Raw genomic sequence first — 25,755 nt, 5'->3', positions numbered from 1 at the left:
TAAGCAAGAAAAAGTTTATGGAATGTTTTAAATCATGATTATAGTTTGTTGGAAGTCACTAACTGCTCTCATTATGAAACACTGGATGAATATAACCTGGGTAATTAACTCTCTGCTTTAAGCAAAAGCTAGTTCTTCATGCATCTCAATGTTTATGTTACATCATATTCAGCATAGAACAACTTCAGACGGCCATCAAACAAAGTAAAAATGGCAAATCAGCTGGCTTGATGATATATGAACTGAGCAAATTAAACACTTCGGCTTAAATAGAAACAAATGGATTCTCCAACTATACGATAACTGTGTAAGCAGAAACCAAATTCCAAAGATATGGCAGAAGAGTCGAGTGATTGCTTTGCTGAAATCTGGCAAAGAAGGAAATGATTCAAACAATTTTACACCAGTTGCACCACTTTGTCATCTTTACAAAATGCTGAAAAGACTGATTTTAAATCGCCTATCACCTGCAACTGACCCCTCACTTATACCTCAGCAATCTGGATTTCGTACAGGTAAAAGCTGTACTGGACAATTGCTAAATCTCTCTCAGTTTATAGAACATGGCTTCAAAGCTCAGAAGGTGACAGGAGTGACATTTATCGACTTATCAGCGGCGTGCGATACAGTCAATCACCCATTACTACTGGTCAAGGTCTACAATCTGACCAAATATTTAGGTCTAACCAGACTCATTGCCTTCCTTCTGCAGAATCGCTGGTTCTTCGGCAACTTTCAAGGACAGTGTAGTCGATGTAGACTACAGAAGAATGGCCTCCCACAAGGAAGTGTTTTGGCTCCAAGTCTGTTTAATATATACACCAACCTATATATACGACCAACCTATAGCCCCAAACACCATGAGTTTCTTATATGCTGACAACCTCGCTCTAGCCACCCAGAGCACAGATTCTGAATCAGTGGAGAAAACCTCACAAATGACCTTTAAGATCTATCCAGATACTACAGCACAAACCAGCTTAAACCAAAACCTTCAAAGACCCAAGTGTGTGCTTTTCATTATAGAAACGAGGAAGCCACTTGCAAGTTGAAAATATTATGGTTGGGGGTTGAACTGGAATACTACAGGACTCCAAAATACCTAGGCATGACACTTGACAGATCTCTCACTTTCAAAAAGCACTGCATGAAATTTAAGTCGAAAGTTTCCACCAGGAAAAATCTCCTATGGAAACTGGCCAGATCACAGTGGGGTAGTCAACCTGAAACAATCCGAACATCTGCAGTGCCACTACACTATTCTGCAGCAGAATATGCCTGTTCCATTTTGTATAATTCAACTCGCGCAAAACAGGTGGATGTAGCTCTCAACGAAACCTGCAGAATAATAACAGGTTGCTTGAAATCCACTCCAGTCTAAAGGTTTTAATAGCACTACCACCTATTCGGAGAGAGAGAGAGAGAGAGAGAGAGAGAGAGAGAGAGAGAGAGTTGCGAACAAGGAAAGAACGGGAGTGGAACAGGAAATTACCCATCCTCTGTATGGGCATGAACCGCAACTGCAACAACTGAAGTGAAGGAAGAGCTTCCTCAGGACATCAAAGGAACTTGGAACAACTGCTGAAAAGCTAAGTTACAACTACGGAGGGCTACGACCTACCGTCCCCCTGGTTGGAATAGACTTGTTGAAGCTTTACCTCCAGCCCATGACAGGGAATGGACAACTTGGAAGTCCCTGAATAGACAGATCCGGTGTTGGAAGATCAAAAGTTAACTTGGCAAGATGGGGATACATTGATCCAAATGATATTCGGTGTGACTGTGGAGAAGAAAAGACTGTTCGGCACATGCTACGGTGTAGATTGTCCCCAGTCTCCTGTACAGAATATGATCTTCAACAAGCAAAAGAAAATGCACTGGAAATGACCAAGTTTTGATCAAAAGTAATTTAATCATAACTGTGTAAAATGTATGTACTTGTATCTGTATTTTTCTGACACGAGAGTAATAAAAATAATAATAATGTTTATGACATCATACGATGTGTGTCGTAGAATTACATAACTTTGCAGGTAGATTCATTGATGACATAGGTACTGTCCGCCAACTATGCTGCAAATAGTCAGTAGTAAGGATATAATAAATTAAAATTTCATGCCTCGTTTTGAAGCCTGACTGAACAAACAGCAAAAAAGTAGTAAGCAATAATCTTTTTCTCCTTTCATCATTTTGTGGTGGGTGTTGGCAAGAAAAAGTTTCATAAAAGTTTGAAATTAAGTGTAAAGTTTGTTGGCAGTTGCTAAGTGCTCTCATTCTCAAATACTGGATGAATATAGTCCAAGCATCTGCATGTCATCAGTTATGATGCATCCAGACAAACACAGTTTCTAACTGTAGTACTTGTCTTATTGCATTAAACTTTATACTTCTTATTGAGCATATAATGACAGCATTTTAAATTTGGTCACTAGTTATGCAAAATATTGAAATCAATTTTTTTTGCCCTTGGAAGGTGTTAGATAGCATGCAACGGATACCAAGTTCCAGGACAGCAGTTTAGTAATATGGATTCCACATAGTAAATGAAAAACTGGGAGCCTTAACCTGAGGACAAATTCTGAGAGCACAAAGGAGCAGCCAAGAAGTTCCCTTGCTTCCACTTATCGTTGTAAACATTAATATACCCATGTAGCAATTTAAAATATTGTAAATCTTTGTTTTCAAAATGTAAGCTCGGGTACACCTCTTCCTGTCTCCTTTCAATTCAAGAAGTAACCTGGACCTCTTTAGTAGCCACAGGCACCTCCCTTCTACAACCCTTGCTTTGGACCATAATGCCCTCTCCCTCACACAGATACCAAATGGCCTCATTGCCCTTGGTTACGGAACAGACGTTCCAGTGGTGGCTGGACAATGGATTTTCAAACAGACAGAGCCCTGTAAGCTGGGCATACCATGAGAAGGAGACGGTGAATAGATAGTGGAGGCTTACCAGCCTCTGCACACATGCTAGTAATTAAATCCATGCAAATATGCCACTGTTGACAGCCTAATACCTTTGTAATTGCATCCTGCATTTTGAGATAAGAAGGCCTTGCTGTTTCCGTAAGTGTCCATGACTCCAACTATTGGACAGGAATTTTTATTCTACTTGTTACTTTCCCTTAACATCATTCTTAATTTAGTTGCATTACCTACACACGCAAATTGTTTTCAAGAAAATATTGATGACTGCTGGGAAGCATACATCATAGTGATCTATTGTTGGAACCTCATGTGGGAATGCCCAGGCAGATCCCATTTTGAAAGACATCCATAAATAGGTTTTTCTCTGTTTTCTGGATTATTTAGATGGTAAACACGTACTTTTTACAAGAAATATCTAGTTACTACTGGAGTATTATTTTCTTCTCATTTTAATATATTCTTTCATAAATATTAGTTCACGCTCTGCAATGAAGTAAGGAATCTATTATAGAAGCACAGTGAGCACTGGTACATAGTATTTCTATGTACATCAAAAACTAAAACTGTGAGAGGCAACTTGTATGAGTTTCAGAAACTGTGGGCCATACATGCTGGTGGACTGTTCTAAAATCTTATACATCAAAATTTTTCAAAATATCAAATCTATTTCTTTGTCATCCCCCTCTCCTTCCCCTTCCAAGTTTGTTTCCAGACTATTTATAACTGGCCTAATTATTACCATAAGTAGAGCAGAATTGTAAACGTTAGGTCAACAACATTTTTTTAACTTTACAAAAGTATCATTAAGAGTGGCATGTGAAGTATGTTACTAAAAATTCTTGCATTTAAAAAAAGAGTCAAAAACCACCTAGTGACTAAGGAACAATCACTATTTTTAAAGCCACACCTCTGGTTCCGTGCTGCGATTTGTACCCTCTACGTATACTCTAATTCTTAAATTATGACAGACTTCATTTCTTCACCATTTAGGGAGCTAAAACTAATAAAACAACACATTTTGTTGAATTTAATACAAAAGTATAGTTTTATTTTGTGCAAAATATTTAACATGATAAACTTTTAGCAAAGTAAACAGACAGGTAACATGAGAACTCTCCAAAAAGCTAATTCTCTGATTTGCAAGAAATGTGCTTTTCAAAATAAGAATTTAAACTCCGCAGCAGTTTAGGTCAACATAATTTCTCTAATATGTACATAAAAGAAACACAAGTTATGCCATTAATAATACCGACAGAACAATAATAAAAATATCAAACCTGAAAGATCAACAGTCATTACATATAGTGTCTTAAAGAAACATGAATCATAAAAGCAAGACAGAATAATACTAATTAATGTCATTTCATTGTTTTTGTAATATTGTACAGTGCTGTATAATGAACTTCAGCACTTAGAAATTCCAGATAAATATTTAACATTCTTTAACAAATACTCTGCAATAGCTGTCCATCCAAGTCTAATTTAGAAATTATATTGTACGACCATAATACAATGAAGCTGTGAATTATGCAAGTCTCCTAATATAGTTAGCTTGCGACAAATAGGTCTAATCCATATATGAAATACAGAGAGGCAAAGGACATAATCACTGGAAGCCCTGTATTAATTCTGTGAATGTTAAAATTTCCCTTCTCATTTTTTAATACTAAAAGCAAGCACATAAAATATATGCATCATCATACCAATACTGATCAAGTAACAGTGGTGACAACATAAGTGACAACATAATTACTAATAGAGTGGAGAAGAGGAAACAGAACTCACAACCTATTCTTGCAGTATTAATGAAAAAAATGGGAGAGATATGAGGGTATAGTCAAAGGTTGGGAAAAGTGACACAGATTTTCTACCCAGGGAAGTTACAAGAAGTAAATCAAAAAATAGTCCAATGCCATTTCATATTTTGCATTGGTACATTTTGAACAGAGTAGTTAAACGCTGGACAAAATCATTTTTGCTGAATTTCATAGGATACTAACCAAACTAATATTGCTCATAAACTTCAGTACACTATGATCAGTATATAGTGGTGTTAAACAATGAATTATTCAAGCGGGGTTATCATTTCAATATTTTTCGTGCGCACAGAGGAAATGTAAGAGACATAAAATTTTTTAATACACTGTAACAAACATACCTTGATCATCCCTTTTTGACTATTATTCTGATTGTGCAAAAAACCATAAACAGTTTTAATATATGCTACCTACAATGTTTCATATCAGTCACTATTATCTGCATAGTCAGTGCAAAACTAGAAAAACTTTCAGCTGGCAAGAAAATGTACCCTGAATGGTAATACATAAGCAGATGTACATATAGAGTAATACGAAAAATACATTTACACAAAGAATTAAAATAATTTTTATTGGGAAGTAAGCACGATACGAATTCCCTTAGATATAAATACAGTCTTTCAGTTTTAGCATAAAAATGCTCTTGGAGAGAGAGGGAGAGAGAGGGGGGGGGGGGGTTAGACAGTAGGAGATTGCACTGCTGACACGATTTGTAACAATAAAAGTGAACCACATGTGACTTGCAGTGGAAAATTCGAGGAAAAGCTTGTGCTGATTTCAGTCACTGACATTTGTGTGATGAGGAATCAACTCACTACATGAAATACAAATAAGTCTGCAATGCCTATTACCTGATATCTTCATCCATGGAAGAAATACAAGAGTATAAATTTGTTATAAACGATACACTAGTCATTACATGCACATAGTCAGGGGATATATTTTGTACTATGAAACAGACAACCAAACTATTTATGTCTACATTACAATAAAATGTTTCTGGTTGTGAATGAAGAATGTGCTTTCATGTACGTAATAATTCTCACAGAAAAAAAAAGTATTAAAACACACCTGTCAAAGAAATAAGGTAGGCAAGCTCCATTCCAGTTTCTCTTTCCAACAGTGTATTTGAATAACATATTTCATCTTTCAAGACCACTTCAGTCGAAATTTCCCAGATTTTGACACAAATTGAGGTAGAATTTCAAGACATATGTAGGGATCAGCTACGTTACAAATGATACATGGAATGTGCATTCTCTCCATCATTCTTTGAAAGATACTGCAGACTGGTGAATTTTTTCACAAGTTTGCATATGGAAGGGGTGCGTCAATTCTCATATTTGTCCTTACTGAATATCACTCAAAATCTCTGTCTAACAAAGCCACTTAAGGTCTCTCAAGCATGAATTTGTTGACATTATGCTAGGTATCATAGCCTCTCTCACCCTTTCATGGCTCTTAACAAGTTAAATGTTAGACTGGACACAATCATGTGCAAAACACCAATACTCATATTAATGAAGACTGCAATGGTTCCGAGTCTGCATGGTTAACAGAAGAGCCTCTACAGTTTGGACATACTGGGGAGAGGGTCTGCCAGAACGAAACTTTATGAATCCAGTTTGGTATCTAAATTTAATGTTACACACAGGCTTACACACTGCTGCAAAGAGAGATTCCTTTTTGTAAACAGCCCCAAAGCTGGGACCAAACCATTCTCCACTAGGCCGTCTTCTCAAGGATGAATATCCTATGTGATGGCTAGCAATTTAGAGACTGGGAAAATTCCTACGTAATGATTAGCAATTTAGAGACTGAAAGCATCCATGACGCATATTCAGAGAGCTCAATTTGCAAAACAAGGTAACTGACCTCAAGTGTCACTTTCATTCTCTCATAAAGGCAGAGCTAAAGTAATCAAGAGTTTTTTCTTTCTTGTGTGGTGGTGAGAGGTGTGTATGGTGGGAGGAGAAAGTGGGGAGGTATATATGGATTTGAGTTAAGACAGTGTGCATGAGACTGAAAAGAATAGCATACTAAGAACACTGTGTCCATATCAAAGATAGGGAAATGATCTGAGAATGAGCAATGAGTAACAAGCTATATTTCAGGTGTAAATTAGAAAGTGCACCTAACCTGCAGCTTTACACAGTCCAGTAGTGGTAAATTTAGATTGTGGACTTACATAACTCTGTGTGTGACAATAAACAATATTTAAAATACAAGATACCTTGTTTTCACAATGTGCGATATAGTTACTGGCATAGTACATTCTTAATACTACAAGACGTTTCATGGAATGGTGTAACATGAGAATTCACACCTATAGTATATTAAAATTCTATTCTACAAATTGATCAGAACGAATAATATATCAACATCTTTTTACATAAATTAGTTGTAAAAATATAATATTCATGCAACTAGCAGTACAAACTATTTACAAATGAGAGCCATGATAGTTTGAATAACACAAGTGAATTTTAAATGTCTTAAATTGTACAATAAGAAGATGTAGTAAATTCAGATTCTGATAAGCTTTTTAAAACATGTTTATACCATTACAATAAACAAACATATAAGTAATTCTCAATAGTTTGATAGCCATTGCATTTGTCATCTTTGTACTGCACAGGAACATCAAGTATACATGTAAGAGTCTCTCAAAATTATCAGAGAATGCTTGGTTTGGTAACAAATGGGAGTACCATGAAACACAGTATTAGATTATTTTGATATTCTTCCCAATCTTAGTACATTTGAACTGAAGAAATAGGCTGTACATACATACAAATATATTCAATTCACTGGCAGTTTGGCACTAACATTTAGCATATATCTACAAAATATGGCACCTAAAGTAGCAAGCACCTTATGAATTGGCTAAATAAGTCATTTTACAGGGGGAAAAAGTTTTTTTACAGCATTTTCCCCCATTTTAAATAGATAAATTAAAAAAAAATCCCCTTAAAATTTTAGGAAAGAAGTCAGAAGCTGACTTTTTTTCGTTAATACTAATCTGTAGCACAGAAGGAGACCACAAGGACTACAATGAGTCTCAAAGAAAGCACATCAATCCGCACAGTACATTTATAATTATGAATGAAATATTGAAAAGAGTGTACTTAAGCCATCAGCTAGAGAAGTGTGCAAGTTAGAAGGCATATTTGTGATGCATTCTCTGCAAAGAGAGAGAGAATAATTTGTGGTGGCACCAATGTGTTCTCAGCTTTGTCCCAAACAACTGGCAACACTAAGAGTATGAACCATGAGGCCACTATTCACGTTTTTGACTTAGCCTTTAAAAATTTGTGTATTCCAAAAACTATCAGTACCACTTGTTAACAGAGTACTTGTGTGTGCACATTATGTCAGCCATAAGGAAACCACGACCCCTAAGTGGGCTTCCGATATTTACAATGACTTGAAAAACCAATTCCAAATTATCTTTGTGCGTACTGCAGACACATGAACGAATGATGCTACTGGCTGGTCCAGCATATGGTGGAGTCTCTCACTCCTGTGCTCACCCCACCATTTGACTCTTTTTTAGTTGCACACTAATCTAGTAAGGAAATTTCCTCATGTTAGTAAATATGTGACATTAGTAGTACTTCAAAATGTGTGCTGCTATGTTGTCAGCCACTAGAGTACAGTATTTATTGTTAATTATATCTGTCTTACTCTTTATCCTTACCACCTTTCTTTTTTAATTTCTTGGCAGCTTTCAAATCTGTATTGAACCAGAGTTATCTCCACTCTCTTGCAGTCTTATGAAGACATTACATGGCTATTTGCTATTGAAGATTTTGAGGTGACGGCTCATTAAAATGATAAGTGGCATGTTGGCATATTTGCCACAAACCACCTTGACCACGGAATTACTTAACCACCACAATGAGCCATCTTAACAAGCACAAATTAATTTCAATGTGCAAATCCTTGCTACTATATCATTTATATATGAATGAGAGCAGTTGCATCATTTTACACGTGATTTCTGAGGTTCTTTGGCACACATGGTGGATTATGCATTTTTGTGTATCCAGATGGGCTGATGATTCTATTTCTGCATATGCCTTGATGACTAGGTAAGTTGTCCATATATTGTGCAAAAACTGAATTTGTCAATTTGTTTGCAAACTTGAAAACATATCATTCAAGGTTTCTTTTACTCATACCTTTTCAGCCTAGCACCCAATAATAATCATATTTGTTACTGTAATAAACTGTGTTTGCTGGCCAAGATAGAGTTTAATACACTCAACTCCCAGTAAAAGGAAGAAGAATTAAATGTGTTTTGTTGTTTTAGTGAGGAGAGCTCTCTGACACTGAGTTGTGGGATGCAGATATGAGAAACACCTTACCAGTTACTCTTGTCAAGTACGGACAGGAAGCCGAGTCAAATAGCATTTATAATAGAGACCGCAGAAACAGATACCTGACAGTTGGTATTTAGCCGTAAAGATCAAACAGCTGCACTACCATAGAGATGTATACAAAGTTGTGTTACATGAATGGTTGAGACAGGCACCCATAGTAGCCTTGCGAAGCCCACTGCAACTGTCAGAGATTTTCTTTCCCCAAGATTGCTATACTTTTAACTGATGCCGATGAAAAGATTGTGGCAGTTTTTTCTTAACTGATATACGGAATTTTTCAAATGTGTAATAAGGGAATAGTTTTTTATGAAAATATAAATGCAATCTTTTGTCTAAACTTTTTGTACATTTAGTGGTCATTTCCAAAAATGACAGAAAATTTGTTTGCAAACTATACTATGGAATGCAGTAAGTAAGAATTTGTTACTGACTTTTCCTTTGGCTTAAAACATTCAAAAAAGAATGTTTTGTGAGATGACTTAAAATCTTTCTTAGTGGCAGTTTTCTACTGAATGACAATGTGTTCAATTTGTATAACCTGATTCAAGAAATCACACCCCTCATTGAAACAAGTACTGTCTTTCCATAGTTACCACAATATTTCAACTGCAATAATGAGCAAAACTTCCTTTAACGCACATTCCTTGATTACTTTAAGTACCTAACTATTTTCAGTATAAGAAGAATTTCAGTAAAAAATGAGACACTAGGGAATTGAAATTTTCAAAAAGAAAGAAAACGAGTAAAAAATGTGGCAGTGTCATTGACTGACCAGCTTTGTGATCACAGGTCTGTGACCATACGAGTCCTACTGAACAGGTCTTACACATACAGATGAAAAAGCATTTTTTGAAAGTCTAGAATGCTACTCACCACATACAGGCAGCATTGACTCAAAGACAGACACAATGAATAAGGCAACTAAAATATTTGATCTGCTGGACAAAGTCCTTCTTCTGATATAGAAAACATACACATATTCACAAAAGCACAACCCACACATGCAAGACCACTGTCTCCAAAGTTTTTGTCCAAAAGCAGTCATTTTAATTGTGCCTGTCTGAGAGCCGGTGGCTCACTATATGGTGAGAGCAATCTACCTTTTCCATATTAATGTTACTCTATCCAGTACTTTCCATTTTTTAAAAAGCATTTGTTTCTTTAGGTTTTAAATGAATCCTAAATAATTCATGTATTACTTCACACTAAATGAAATTTTGTTACTTATAAAAAATATCCAATAAATATATTTTTGAGATATACAAAACCACCACTGTAATCTAATTTATGAACTTCGCTAACTGGCAAACATATCATACACATCTTTACTGAACACATTATTTTGATCTATTTAGTCGGCTGAAACCAACCCCAATACATTGGGTAAAAAGTTTGTGGGACTGAAGTGTACAGTTTGCAATGTTTAGTACAAATATTTTAACATGCTTTTATAACACTGAAACAAACAAAAGCACATTGGAATAAATGTGTAATAATTTTATCATTCCAGTTTTGTAAATACACATACACACACATGAAATGCAAATGTTTATGATATTGCTGTAAGAGTTGGATCAGGTGGCAGCATAACTACATTTTCTTGAGGTGGTTTTGGAACGATATTGTTAGCCTTCATATAACCAATAAACTGCTGCGGGATTTCTGCAAGCACTTCTCTTGCTAACCTGAGCCTAGCAGTTTGGGGATCACCCATATGCATAAACTTGTTGAATGGAACAAACTGTACTATGTCACGAACAGCTCGTCGGCCACCAGCAGACAGTGCTATAGTATCAGCATCCAGGGTCTCCATGGCACTAAAGTCATCATTTCCAATGCCAACTATTATTATAGACAATGGAAGACAGGATGCATCCACAATGGCCTGCAAACAATATGTAAGTTACACTAAGTAGCTGCAAAAAGCAGTAAACAGTAATGAACACACAATGAAGATAATCTCCTAAAAATTCCTACTCTGATTAATAAAATTTTCTGGTTTTGTCACCCCCCCCCCCCTTTTCAAAAAATGGCTCTGAGCACTATGGGACTCAACTGCTGTGGTCATCAGTCCCCTAGAACTTAGAACTACTTAAACCTAACTAACCTAAGGACATCACACACTTCCATGCCCGAGGCAGGATTCGAACCTGCGACCGTAGCAGTCGCACGGTTCCGGACTGTGCGCCTAGAACCGCGAGACCACCGCGGCCGGCCCCCCCTTTTCTATCCTAGGTTATGCTTAATATTTTTATGCCTACAATATTTTGATGACCTATTTACTATTAACAACACATCATACAGACAGAAATTTCAAAATATCAAAATGTAGAAAAAGAATACATTTACAAAACATTCTGAAAGATATAACTGCGATTTGACTGAACTACAGGTTTTATTTCACAATCTAGAATTTGACCTTAGGTCATTATCAAGTGTTACAACTGCAGCAGATTGAAGCACAATAAAAGCAGTAGTATCAGAAAAATAGTAGGACGAACAGCTAAATCAATGTATGGGCTGCATGATTTGTTCTCTTACTTACGTATTATAAATCACTAGACTTGAGAAGAACCCAAGTCATCGTCAAAACATGTATCTTTGATTATACAAACCTATCTTGGTGAAATAAATGTGAGAACATTTGTGTAATGTGCTAATTTATGAGCAATTAGCATGACTCAGTTGATATGGTTGTGGAAACTGTTTGCCCTGCAATTTTTCTGGTACTCTGTCTGATACTTTTACTTTTATTGTGCTTTAATCTGTTAGAGCTTCAATCTGTTGCAGTTTTAACACTTGATAATGGCCTAAGGCCGAAATCTAGATTGTGAAATAAAACCTATTGTACAGTCAAATGGCGGCTGTATCTTTCAGAATGTGTTATATGACTGTGGCTCCACACTAAAGTAAAATCATTAATTTATAAAACACTTTCAATATTACCTGAGTGGTCTGTGGCATGTCACTAATGACACCATCAGTAAGAATCAGGAGAATAAAATAGTTGGAGCCATCTCTGTAGGCATTTGCAAACCTGGCAACGTGATTTATAACTGGAGCAAAATTTGTTGGACCAGACAACTGGATCTGTCTTATACAATCTCTGTATGCAGCAAGAACGCCTACAAGAAAAAAAGAGAAGATAATGTTTGTATCGGATAATTATGTATATTATATAAATGGATACTGCCTGCAACACTGATTTAAGCCTAAAATAATTGTTATCCAACGAAGTACACATCCATTTCTGCTTTATGCGAGTTGCCAAACTGTTGTCACAGACCATTTAAGTATGTAATAATGATATTGAAATACGCACACAATATTAAATTGCAACTTCACCAAACCAAATAAAGTGCTGAGTGGTGGATAGGAATGTTGGAAATATGGAAATCATTTAGCTTTCAGACAAAGGCATTCATTGACCCCCCCCCCCCCCCCCACTCTCTCTCTCTCTCTCTCTCTCTCTCTCTCTCTCTCTCTCTGTCTGTGTGTGTGTGTGTGTGTGTGTGTGTGTGTGTGTGTGTGTGTGTGTGTGTGTGTGCGCGCGCGCGCGTGTGGGGGGGGGGGGGGGGGGCCCTTCCTTACACTCCATCTCCATCTAAAAGCTAAGTAATTTTTCCAACTTTATAACATCGCTGTCTATCATTCAGAATATCTCATGTTTGGTCGAGTGCCATGCCCATAATAATATATATGTTACTATGAGCAATATTGCGTATTTTGAAAATATTTCAAGCATAAACATCAAATCTGGACTATCACAATACAAAAATTTATCAAATGTGTGACAGAGGTGATTCTTCTGATGTATAGAATGCTACTCAACACACGGAGATGGAAGTCAAAATTATTGTCAGTGAGAAATTGAATTGCTTAATGGAAAACAATGTGAGCATACAGTTAAGAGAGACTGAGAGTAGAGATGGCACATTCCAACTGAGATGCTTGGCAGAAGAGAGGTATGGAATGACTACTTGAAGCTGTGAGAGATGATTTGTATTTTGCTGAGCAGGTAGAGCAAGAGGAAGCAATGTAGAAGTATCAAACTTAAGTGTCACTGGATGTTCTGCTGTAGTTGTCATCTTAGGATGTATTATGTTAGTATTCAAAGTGGTTTACTTATCTGTTTGTATCCTAGAAAGTATACGAATTACACAATACAAATTATGTCATTTTAAAGAGTGTGGCATGCTGAACACTGATACATGAATTGTATTGCTAATATGTAAAATTATTGTGGTTCATTAGGAAGAAGAAAATGGCAACAGACACCTTTTGTCAAATTTTATTACTTGACCAATGATGACACAATAACAAGCAAGGTATCAGATTGAAGAGCTTGGCCAGTCACAACTGCTGATGCACCCACTTTTGTTGGCATCATCGTCATATTTTGCTGATAAATGTTCTATCTAAATTTGACTTTAAACTTCTTTAATTAATGAAAGAAGAAAGCTACACATCATAGTTATGTGGCAAGTCATACAAAGAAAGTACTATTTTTATGATACATGCTGTACTGGGTTATTTTCAGCCAATTAACGTGAACATAGTTCAAATAACCCAAATGTAAATCACACTGAACTTACAAGAAATTGGCCCCAGCAGCAGAAAAGGGACGCAAGTTCATGTAAAAATAAACTGCCATCTTGTTTCTTGGAAACAAATTTTAGACTATCAAAATTTAGTATGATTTATGCAATCATGTTAATTATATTTTTATTAACTGTGGGGGAACTTCCTGGGACATCTGAAATTAATCACCACAAAAACTTGCATCCTGCTGTGTGCATTAATGATATAGAGATTGTAATTTTGTACTAGGGCAAATCCTGAGCCTAATGAAAAGTACATCTACATATATATACGCCACAAGGCACTTTATGGTGTGTGGTGGAGTGTACACTGTACTGCCATTAGTCATTTCCTTTCTTGTTCCACTTGCAAATAGAGCGAGGGAAAAAATAACAGTTTATACGTCTCCATATGAACCTTAATTTTTTGTATCTTAACTTTGTGGTCCATATGCAAAATGTATGTTGGCAGCAAGAGAATCGTTCTGCAGTTACCTTCAAATTCCAGTTCTCTAAATTTTCTCATTAGCATTCCTCTGAAAGAATGTTGCTTTTCATCCGGGGACTCCCATTTGAGTTCTCAAGGCATCTCCGTAACATCTGCGTGTCGTTCAAACTTACTGGTAACAAATCTAGCAGCTTGCCTCTTAATTGCTTCAATATCTTCCTTTAATCCGACCTTGTATGGATTCCAATCACTTTAGCAATAAACAAGAATAGGTTGCGGGGTAGTGCCCTATATGCGGTCTCTTTTACAGACAAACTATACTTTCCCAAAATTCTTGCAACAAACCGAAGTTGACCTTTCAGCTGAACAACCACCGAATGCTGCCCAATTCGGCTGCCGGATTATTTATTTATATACCAGTCCTATCACATTTCCCAGGAGTACTCCTGCTGATAACCATGTATCTGATGAGCACTTGCTATCGAGAATAACAAACTGGGTTCTAGTTCTCGAGAAGTCTTTGAGCCACTCCCATATCTGGGAATCTATTTATATGCTCATACCTTTGTTAACAGTCAGCAGTGAGGCACTGCGTCAAATGCCTTCTGAATATCTAGAAATATGGAACCTGCCTGTTGCCCATCATCTATAGTTCACAGTATATCATGTGAGAAAAGGGCAAGCTGAGTGTCCCGTGCGTGTTACTTTCTAAAACCATGCTGATTCATGGACATGAGGATCTCAGTCTCAATAAATTTTCATAGCTGATGTGAGAATACGTCCAAGGATTCTGCAGCAAACTGAGTTTAGGAATATTTTGGTCTGTAATTCTGTGGGTCAGCTCTTTTACCCTTCTCATGTGCAGGAATCACTTGTGCTATTTTCCAGTCACTAGGGAATTTATGCTGGGCAAGAGATTCTTGACAAATGCAAGCTAAGTAAGAGGCCAATGCTGCGCGGTACTCTTTGTAAAACTGAACTGGGATTCCATCCAGGGTTGGAAACTTATTTGTTTTAAACTCTTTCAGTTGTTTTCTACACCAGGGATGCTTATTACTACATCATACGTTCGGGAGGTGTTTGATGGTCAAACGGCTGTATGTTTGTTTGGTTCTCTTGCATGAATGATTTCTTAAAAACGAAATTTAAAACTTTGACTTTCGTTCTGTTATCCTCTACTGCCATACCAGACTACTCAACAAGACCTGCTTAGTGACAAAGCTTGGCCGCCTCATTTAACCTCCCATCATGGGTACATAGGGTGATCAACTCTGCCTTATTTCCCAGGATCTCCCATATTATAGCAATTTTTTTCTGGTAGCTCCCTTATAGAGCACTTGTTTCTATCATATATTTTGGCAGTGGTCACTGTTATGAACATTAATTCTACAAAACACTACTGATGGTTCAAATTTGCCGACTGATAGCTCTTGAAAAGTTTTTGTATAATAATCGATACTATTGATGACATATATCCTTTTTCCTGTTTGTGCTTCAATGAAAAGATGATGGTTAGCCTCAATGGAATGCGAGAAGTGGAGAAAGACTGACATAAGCTATGCATCTGGAGGGATCATGAGAGGGGGAGTGTTTACTTGTGTGTCACTCAGCACTGGCAACCAATGGATGTGCTCTCCTCACACAGATTAGTAGCTGTGGCATAAATGAGACACACAAAAAAGAAAAATTCACGAGAGTGGATTATAGAGATGTTCCGGTTTAAACACACTCACATTATTTCTCTCTCAACTGACTCGCACAACGTAACATTTCCCAATGCTTCGGAAGAGCAAGTACTGACAGATTCACTAAAGTTGGCAGCAAATGAAAACAGAGGTCAGTCAACAGGAAATGTTCTGATTTGTGCTGTTTTCTTTCCATCATTGTACCTACTGTACAGCACTGCACTGCACTGCACCATAATAAGACTTATTACACTTTTTGCGCTCCAAAAACTCCGTTTCATTTGTGCAGTTGCCCCAAAATATGATGCTGTGTGACATTACAGAGTAGAATCAAGCAAAGTACACCTTATATCACCCACTCCAAGAAAATTTCAGGTAGATGCGCAGTTGAAATTTATTGTGACAAAATATCCCTTAAAGTCACGGTCAGGTGTTGTCATCAACCTTAAAACCACAATCAAATGTAGGTCGCCCCTAAGAGTACATTTCCCATCCAAACCAAGATACACCTACAATTATTACTCACCAGAACACAATCTTGGTCCACATCCAGTACTAAATCTTTACAGATCACAGATCCCCCTCTCTGTTCCAGAGCCATATGTTCTATTGAACAGCCTAAGATTCTGTCCTACACCAAAATTTAACCTAGTTAAATGTTTGCTGTCATTCGTCTGGTACATCACTTCATTACCCAAGCACAATCAACAAAAACTAAACTATGCCTCAAACAGTACTGATACTAATCCCAAAGAGATCATTTTCCTTTTACCTTCTGTCTACTGCTTAAAGCACACAAAGACAAGCATCCTAGCCATCCATCTGTGGTAGGCTCCTAAGTCACAAACTCCAGGTGAATCTGAGGACCTTTACTTCTTCCAAAAGCTTAGCCCCATTTCTGAACAGGAATTTACTTGGTCTATCTCTAAATACCACGCCACTGTCCTGGAAGTTGACCTCTACCTCACTGTGGTTCACATACAATTGGCCAACAACAGACAACATCTGTTCAACACCTGCCATCTGATTCAATTCAAACAATTTGTTCTTGCAAACTAGGTATCCATGGTAAATGTATCTGATCTAAAAACAGAGCCATCACTACCTATACAAATAGTCTCGTTCATACTTGCCTCTATCACAAATATCCCAATGATCAACCTACAAATAAATACCTCAGCCAGTCTCCTTCTTTCCACCTGTGACCAACCCAGGTCTCACTTCCCAAACAATCAGAAGGATCCCTCTCATTACCCATTAGCACAGTCCTTCCAAACATCACAACTAATAGCCAAATCTGAAGTGTTGCACTGGACATATGATGTCAACTGTTCCTGGCAATTCAATCATCATAGCCTGTATTTGATAATTCTGCAGAGGAATGCCTTTGGAAGCACCTTGACTCATTGTTATGGTGCCAGATATTTTCCACAGCACTACAACAGCTACCAATGCTATCCTCAATATTTATACTGTTTATAGTGACAGTTGCAAATTTCGATTTTTCCAATTGTTCCAAGTCCGTATTTACTAGCTTACAGGAAACAATATAACCTACTACAACTCACTGCTCATGATTAGGTAATGTTAAGGACAATACTCAAGCTTAGAATAACATTCAATATGTACTCAACAACATATGCAAGTGTTGTTTTAGGATTAACACATAGAGCAGCACTAGGCCAACTTGTTCCAAATGTCATGCCACTCATTTGACATAAAACCATCTGTATCTTCAAGTATATGAATGGGATTTAAAATCCTCAAATGGAATGCATGATTCATGAGATCTACCAGAGAAAGGCTGCATCATGTGATGCACATATAATGTAACCAATGATTCTGGTGACTGAAGACATAATTTAAGTCTAACTCATAAATTTGTGTCCCCAGAAACAGTAGAATAAGACTGAATTTATGGGAAGCGTGGCACATTCATTTTCATCCGTATAACTATAGCATACTAACAGTTAATGGTACTACATAGGTTACAAATACAACACCAGCTCTTGCCAGTGCGTATAAAACTACTACACGACTTCTTGAAGATCACATTACTTCACTGCTGATTGAGATCAACCATATCAAATGATGTATGGTACGAAATCCTCTCTCAATCTCTGCCATCTTACATAATTTGAAACAATCTTAATTCATATACTACAGTATATGGCTGTGAGGCAAGAGACAAACAGTGCAGCTATTTTTTCACCAATGTAAGACCAAAACCCTCCTCCCACGAATCGTGGACCTTGCCACCGGTAGGGAGGATTGCGTGCCTCAGTGATACAGATAGCTGTACCAGAGTGGTGTCTGTTGAAATGCCAGACAAACAAGTGGTTCATGAAGAGGGGCAGCAGCCTTTTCAGTAGTTGCAAGGCCAATAATACGGATGATTGACTGATACCGCCTTGTAACATTAACCAAAACGGCCTTGCTGTGCTGTTATTGCAAATGACTGAAAGCAAGGGGAATCTAGAGCTGTAATTTTTCCCGAGGGAATGCAGCTTTACTGTATGGTTAAATGATGAAGGCGCCCTCTTGGGTAAAATATTCCAGAGGTAAAATAGTCCCCCATTCGGATCTCTAGGCAGGGACTACTCAGGACATCATTATGAGGAGAAACAAAACTGACGTTGTACGGACCAGAGTGTGGAAAGTCAGATCCCTTAATTGGGTAGGTAGGTTAAAAAATTTAAAAAGGAAATGGTTAGATTAAAGCTAGATATAGTGGGAATTAGTTAGATCTGGTGGCAGGAGGAACAAGACTTCTGGTCAACTGAATACAGGGTTTTAAATATAAAATCAAATAGGGTCAATACAGAAGTAGGAGTGTAAGTAAGCTACTATGAACAGCATAGCGAATACATTATTGTAGCAAAGACAGACATGAAGCCCACACCTATCACTGAAGAACAAGTTTATATGCCAACTAGGTCCGCAGATGATGAAGAGATTGAAGAAATATATAAGATAAAAGAAATTATTCCGATAGAGAAGGGTGTTGAAAATTTAATAGTCACGGGAGACTGGAGTTCAATAGTACGAAAAGGAAGAGAAAGTGTTGTTGTTGTTGTTGTTGTTTTCAGTCCAGAGACTGGTTTGATGCAGGTCTCCATGTTAGTCTACCCTGTGCAGGCTACATCATCTCTGAGTAACTACTGCAACCTACATCCTTCTGAATCTCTTTAGTGTGTTCATGCCTTGGGGTCCCTCTATGATTGTTACCCTCACGTCTTCCCTCCAGTACTAAATTGATGATCCCTTGATGCCTCAGAATGTGTCCTACCAACTGATCCCTTCATCTATTCATGTTGTGGAACAAATTCCTCTTCTCACCAATTCTATTCAGTATCTCCTGATTAGTTATGTAATAGATGCATTAATCTTCAGAATTCTTCTATGGCACCACATTTCAGAAGCTTCTATTCTCTTCTTGTCTAAACTGTTTATCATTCATGTATCATTTCCATACATACCTACACTCCATACAAATAGTTTCAGAAAAGATTTCCTGACACTTAAATCTATACTTGACGTTCACAAACTTCTCTTCCTACAGAAACGCTTTCCTTGCCATAGCCAGTCTACATTTTATATCCTCTCTACTTCGACCATCACAATTATTTTACTCCCAAATAGCAAAACTCATTTACCACTTTAAGTGTCTCATTTCCTAATCTAATCCCCTTAGCATCACCTGACTTAATTCAACTATATTCCATTATCCTCATTTTGCTTTTGTTGATGTTAACCTTATATCCTTTAAAGACACTGTCCATTACGTTCAACTGCTCTTCCAAGTCCTTTGCAGTCTCTGACAGAATTACAATGTCATCGGCGAACCTCAAAGTTTTTATTTCTTCTCCATGGATTTTAATACTTACTCCAAACTTTCCTTTCGTTTCCTTTACTGCTTGCTCAATATACAGATTGAATAACATCGGGGAGAGGCTACAACCCTGTCTCACTCCCTTCCCAACCACTGCTTCCCTTTCATGCCCCTCGACTCTTATAACTGCCATCTGGTTTCTGTACAAATTGTAAATAGCCTTTCGCTCCCTGTATTTTACCCCTGCCACCTTCAGAATTTGGAAGAGAGTATTCCAGTCATCATTGTCAAAAACATTCTCTACGTCTACAAATACTACAAACCTAGGTTTGCCTTTCCTTAATCTATTTTCTAAGATAAGTCGTAGGGTCAGTACTGCCTCACGTGTTCCAACATTTCTATGGAACCCAAACTGATCTTCCCCAAGGTCGATTTTTACCAGTTTTTTCATTTGCCTGTAAAGAATTCTTGTTAGTATTTTGCAGCCGGGGCTTATTAAACTGATAGTTCAGTAATTTTCACATCTGTGAAGACCCGCTTTCTTTGGGATTGGAATTATTACATTCTTCTTGACGTCTGAGAGTATTTCGCCTGTCTCATACATCTCGCTCACCAGATGGTAGAGTTTTGTCAGGGTTGGTTCTCCCTAGGCTATCAGTAGTATTAATGGAATGATGTCTACTCTCGGGGTATTGTTTCGACTAAGGTCTTCCAGTGCTCTGTCAAACTCTTCACGCAGTATCATATTTCTCATTTCATTTTCATCTACATCCTCTTCCATTTCCATAATATTGTCCTCAAGAACATCACCCTTGTATAGACCCTCTATATACTCCTTACACCTTTCTGCTTTCCCTTCTTTGCTTAGAACTGGTTTTCCATCTGAGTTCTTGATATTCATGCAAGTGGTTCTCTTTTCTCCAAAGGTCTCTTTAATTTTCCTGTAGGCACAATGTATCTTACCCCCTAGTGACATATGCCTCTACATGCTTACATTTGTCCTCTAGCCATCCCTGCTTAGCCATTTTGCACTTCCTGTTGCTCTCATTTTTCAGACATTTGTATTCCTTTTTGCCTGCTTCATTTACTGCATTTTTGTATTTTCTCCTTTCACCAATTAAATTCAATATTTCTTCTGTTACCCAAGGAATTCTACTAGCCCTAGTCTTTTTACCTAATTGATCCTCTGCTGCCTGCACTTCTTCATCCCTCAAAGCTACTCATTCTTCTTCTACTGTATTTCTTTCCCCCATTTCTGTCAATTGTTCCCTTATGATCTCCCTGAAACTCTGTACAACCTCTGTTTTAGTCAGTTTATCCAGGTCCCCTCTCCTTAAATTCCCACCTTTTTGCAGTTTCTTCAGTTTTAATCTACAGTTCATAACCAATAGATTGTGGTCAGAGTCCACATCTGCTCCTGGAAATATCATACAATTTAAAACCTAGTTCCTAAATCTCTGTATTACCATGATATAATCCATCTGAAACCTTCCAGTATCTCCAGGCTTCTTCCATGTATACAACCTTCCTTCATGATTCTTGAACCAAGTGTTAGTTATGATTATGTTATACTCTGTGCAAAATTCTACCAGGCGGCTTCCTCTTTTATTCCTTAACCCCATTCCATATGAATCTACTATTTTTCCTTCTCTTCCTTTTCTTACTATCGAATTCCAGTCACCCATGACTATTTAATTTTCGTCTCCCTTCATTATCTGAAAAATTCCTTTTATCTCATCAAACATTTCATCAATCTCATCGTCATCTGCCGAGCTAGCTGGCATACAAACTTGTACTTCTGTGGTAGGTGGGGGCTTCATATCTATCTTGGCCACACTAATGCGTTCACTACACTGTTTGTAGTAGCTTAACTGCATTCCTATTTTTTTTTATTCATTATTAAACCTACTCCTGCATTACTGCTATTTGATTTGGTATTTATAACCCTGTATTCAACTGACCAGAAGTCTTGTTCCTCCTGCCACCGAACTTCACTAATTCCCACTATATCTAACTTTAACCTATCCATCTCCCTTTCTAATTTTCTAACCTACCTGCCCGATTAAGGGATCTGACATTCCACGCTCCAATCTGTAGAACGCCAGTTTTCTTTCTCCTGGTAGAATTTTGCACAGAGCATAAATTCATCGTAGCTAACACTTTGTTTAAGAATCATGAAAGAAGGTTGTATACATGGAACAAGCCTCGAGATACTGGAAGGTCTCAGATAGATTATATAATGGTAAGACAGAGATTTAGGAACCAGGTTTTAAATTGTAAGACATTTCCAGGGGTAGATGTGGACTGACCACAATCTATTGGTTACGAACTGTAGACTAAAACTGAAGAAACTGCAAAAAGGTGGGAATTTGAGGAGATGGGACTTGGATAAACTGAAAGAACCAGAGGTTGTAGAGAGCTTCAGTGAGAGCATTAAGGAACGATTGACAAAAACGGGGGAAAGAAATACAGTAGAAGAAGAATGAGTAGCTTTGAGAAATGAAATGGTGAAGGCAACAGAAAATCAATTAGGTAAAAAGATGACGGCTAGTACAAAAATCCATTGGCAACAGAAGAGAATTTAATTGACGAAAGGAGAAAATATAAAAATGCATTAAATGAAGCAGGTGAAAATGAATACAAACGTCTCAAAATTGAGACTGACAAGAAGTACAAAATGGCTAAGCAGGGATGGCTACACGGCAAATGTAATGATGCAGAAGGACATATCACTAGCGGTAAGATAGATACTGCAACAGGAAAATTAAAGAGACATTTGGAGAAAAAGGAATCACCCGTATGAATATCAACAGCTCAGATAGAAAACCAGTTCTAAGCAAAGAAGGGAAAGCAGAAAGGAGGAAGAAGTATATAGAGGGTCTAGACAAGGGCGATGTAGTTGAGGGCAATATTATTGAAATGGAAGAGGACATAGATGTAGATAACATGGGAGATACGATACTGCATGAAGAATTTGACATAGCACTGAAAGACCTAAGTCAAAACAAGGCCACGGAGTAGATAACATTCCATCAGAACTAATGATAGCCTTGGGAGAGCCAGCTCTGAGAAATCCCTACCATCTGGTGAGCAAGATGTATGAGATAGGTGAAATACCTTCAGACTTCAAGAAGAATGTAATAATTCCAAGCCCAAAGAAAGGAAGTGTAGACAGGTGTGAAAATTACCAAACTATCATTTAATAAGTCAGGGCTGCAAAATACTAAAATGAATTGTTCACAGACAAATGGAATAACTGGTAAAAACCGACCTCGGGAAAGATCAGTTTGGATTCCGCAGAAATGTTGGAACACGTGAAGCAATACTGACCCTACGACTTATCTTAGAAGATAGATTAAGGAAAGGCAAACCTACATTTCTGGCATTTTTATACTTAGAGAAAGCTTTTGAGAATGCTGACTGGAATACTCTCTTCCAAATTCTGAAGGTGGCAGGGGTAAAATACAGGGAGCGAAAGGCTATTTACGATTTGTACAGAAACCAGATGGCAGTTATGAGAGTGAAGGGGCATGAAAGGGAAGCAGAGGTTGAGAAAAGAGTGAGACAGGGTTTTAGCCTGTCTACGGTGTTATTCAATCTGTATACTGAGCAATTGTCGATCACATTTTAATTCTGTGAGACAGAGCAAAGGACTTTGAAGAGCAGTTGAATGGAATGGACAGTGTCTTTAAAGGATATAAGGTTAACATCAACAAAAGCAAAATGAGGATAATGGAATGTAGTTGAATTAAGTCAGGTGATGCTGAGGGGATTAGATTAGGAAATGAGACACTTAAAGTAGTAAATGAGTTTTGCTGTTTGGGAGAAAAATAACTGATGGGGGTTGAATTAGAGGGGATCTAAAATGTAGACTGGCTATGGCAAGGGAACTGTTTCTGAAGGAAGAGAAATTCGTTAATGTCAAGTATAGATTTAAGTGTCACGAAGTCTTTTCTGAAACTATTTGTATGGAGTGTAGGCATGTATGGAAATGAAACATGGATGATAAACAATTTAGACAAGAAGAGAATAGAAGCTTCTGAAATGTGGTGCTACAGAAGAATGCTGAAGATTACATCCTTTTATCACATAACTAATGAGGAGGTACTGAATAGAATTGGAGAGGGCATGTATGGAAATGAAACATGGATGATAAACAATTTAGACAAGAAGAGAATAGAAGCTTCTGAAATGTGGTGCTACAGAAGAAGAATGCTGAAGATTACATCCTTTTATCACATAACTAATGAGGAGGTACTGAATAGAATTGGAGAGAAGAGGAATTTGTTTCACAACATGACTAGACGAGGGGATCAGTTGGTAGGACACATTCTGAAGCATCAAGGGATCATCAATTTAGTACTGGAGGAAGTGCAGAGGGTAACAATCGTAGAGGGACCCCAAGGCATGAACACACTAAACAAATTCAGAAGGATGTAGGTTGCAGTAGTTACTCGGAGATGATGAAGCCTGCACAGGATAGATTAGCATGGAGAACTGCATCAAACCATTCTCTGGACTGAAGACCACAACAACACAAGAACAAAATTCTACTGTCAAACTACATTTTGCACATAATGTCACCTTCATCTTACAGAAGAGCTTGGCTATTAACATTTGCACTATCTTCCATCTGCCACTGATATGTGACTAATAAATCCTGAATGACCCCATATGGTTTGATCATTTTCCCACCCTGGCCATTTTGACAGGATATCACAAAAAGCTGGGTCAGACAAATAAGAACTGTGAAAAAGCTGACCGGGAAAGTTATCAGACATGTTCAAAAAAGGGAAATGATCACTTCCCTGGATGCATTAGAAGATGTTTTGGACACAACTATCCTACCATTCCATATCCTCCAGTAATTTCATTTGATCTTAGAATGAAGGATCATTTTCTATGCACCTTTACTACAATGAGGGAACTTCAACTGGCAATAAAGCAACCTTCTAATTCCACACTTATAAATGACAAAATGTACTATTCAATGAATATTTATTTGCCACAGCTACTATGCATCATCAATGAAATATTGCTCCCAATACCATGGGCCACACAAATCATTGTGCCTATACTTAAGCAAGATTAGCTGGTTGGTTGGAGGTCCTCAGTCCATACATAGTTCATCCAGAGTTAGTGAGGGCCACCATAAACCTTTTCGTCTGAGCAGGAGTGGTAAAATTGAGACACTGAAGACAATGCTGATATCAGAACTGTGAAATAACTTACAGAGAAGTGAATAATACGTATGTCAGGGCAGGTGAGGGCTCTCTAAGGGCCCATCCATGGCAAGAGAAACCTCACTCGCATATGATGCACACTAACCCAATTAAGGGTGAAGACAGATACAGAGCAAAGAATGCCTTCTAGTCAGGACATTCACAACAGCAGAAGTGAGAAGGCTAAAAACATAATGGACATTGGTTGGACTATCAATATAAAAACATGACAAGAGACATTGCCGAGTGTTCCTGGGGCTCTGCATACACTGGGAGCCATTCCACACAAAGCTGTCCCTCCCCTGATCCACTATAGTTGAGGCGTTAAAGAGCACCCACTATTCAACAGTGTGCTACCCCTCAAATGGAAAGCAAGATGCAGCAAGAAGAGGTGCAAGCTGCATCTAAAAGCAAAAAGAGAGTAAAAGAGGGATTAGAAGAGGTAGGGTCAATGGTACCACAGACCCTGCTTTCAGTGGGAGACCCCCTACCCCAACCGCCCTGCCTCTGCCCTGAAAGTAGTTTAAAAGCTTATATCTGAGAATACAGACCACTTTCACAGAGGGAATGGAAACCAGTAAGTCATCCGCCAATACCAGAGGCAAAGAAATCAGAAGACCATGCTTAAGGGAATTCCACCAAGATACGTGGTAATGACTGTAAGACTCCACAACCATAGAGCGGATTCCTTCAGGGAAGACCAGTAGGAGGAGCACGATGCACCAGTAGTCTCCTTGATGGTGTGGAGTTACTAGAGGGGCAGTAGCCCACCCTATATTGCTCCCTCTTCGAGTGAGCAGAGGCCTTATTTGCACCCAAAACTCCACACCTGGGAACATCAAATGTGATGTGTGAGAT

General features: G+C 37.8%; 1 protein-coding gene across 1 annotated transcript in view; it reads right to left on the bottom strand.

Moving 5' to 3' along the window:
* Window positions 1-3,987: 3,987 nt before the first annotated feature.
* LOC126259618 (copine-8-like) overlaps window positions 3,988-25,755 on the bottom strand; it is a 174,476-nt gene continuing 152,708 nt past the window's right edge. The window contains exons 7-8 of the mRNA XM_049956532.1: window positions 12,077-12,255; window positions 3,988-11,015 (exon numbers count right to left, since the gene is read on the bottom strand). Of these exons, the coding sequence (XP_049812489.1) occupies window positions 10,680-11,015; window positions 12,077-12,255 (515 nt within the window). The 3' untranslated portion in view covers window positions 3,988-10,679. The remainder of the gene's footprint in view (window positions 11,016-12,076; window positions 12,256-25,755) is intronic.

Source organism: Schistocerca nitens, chromosome 5, assembly GCF_023898315.1.
Source record: "Schistocerca nitens isolate TAMUIC-IGC-003100 chromosome 5, iqSchNite1.1, whole genome shotgun sequence".
NCBI lineage: Eukaryota > Metazoa > Arthropoda > Insecta > Orthoptera > Acrididae > Schistocerca > Schistocerca nitens.
Note: the sequence above shows the minus strand (reverse complement) of the source record. Positions and strands in the feature narration are given on the sequence as shown.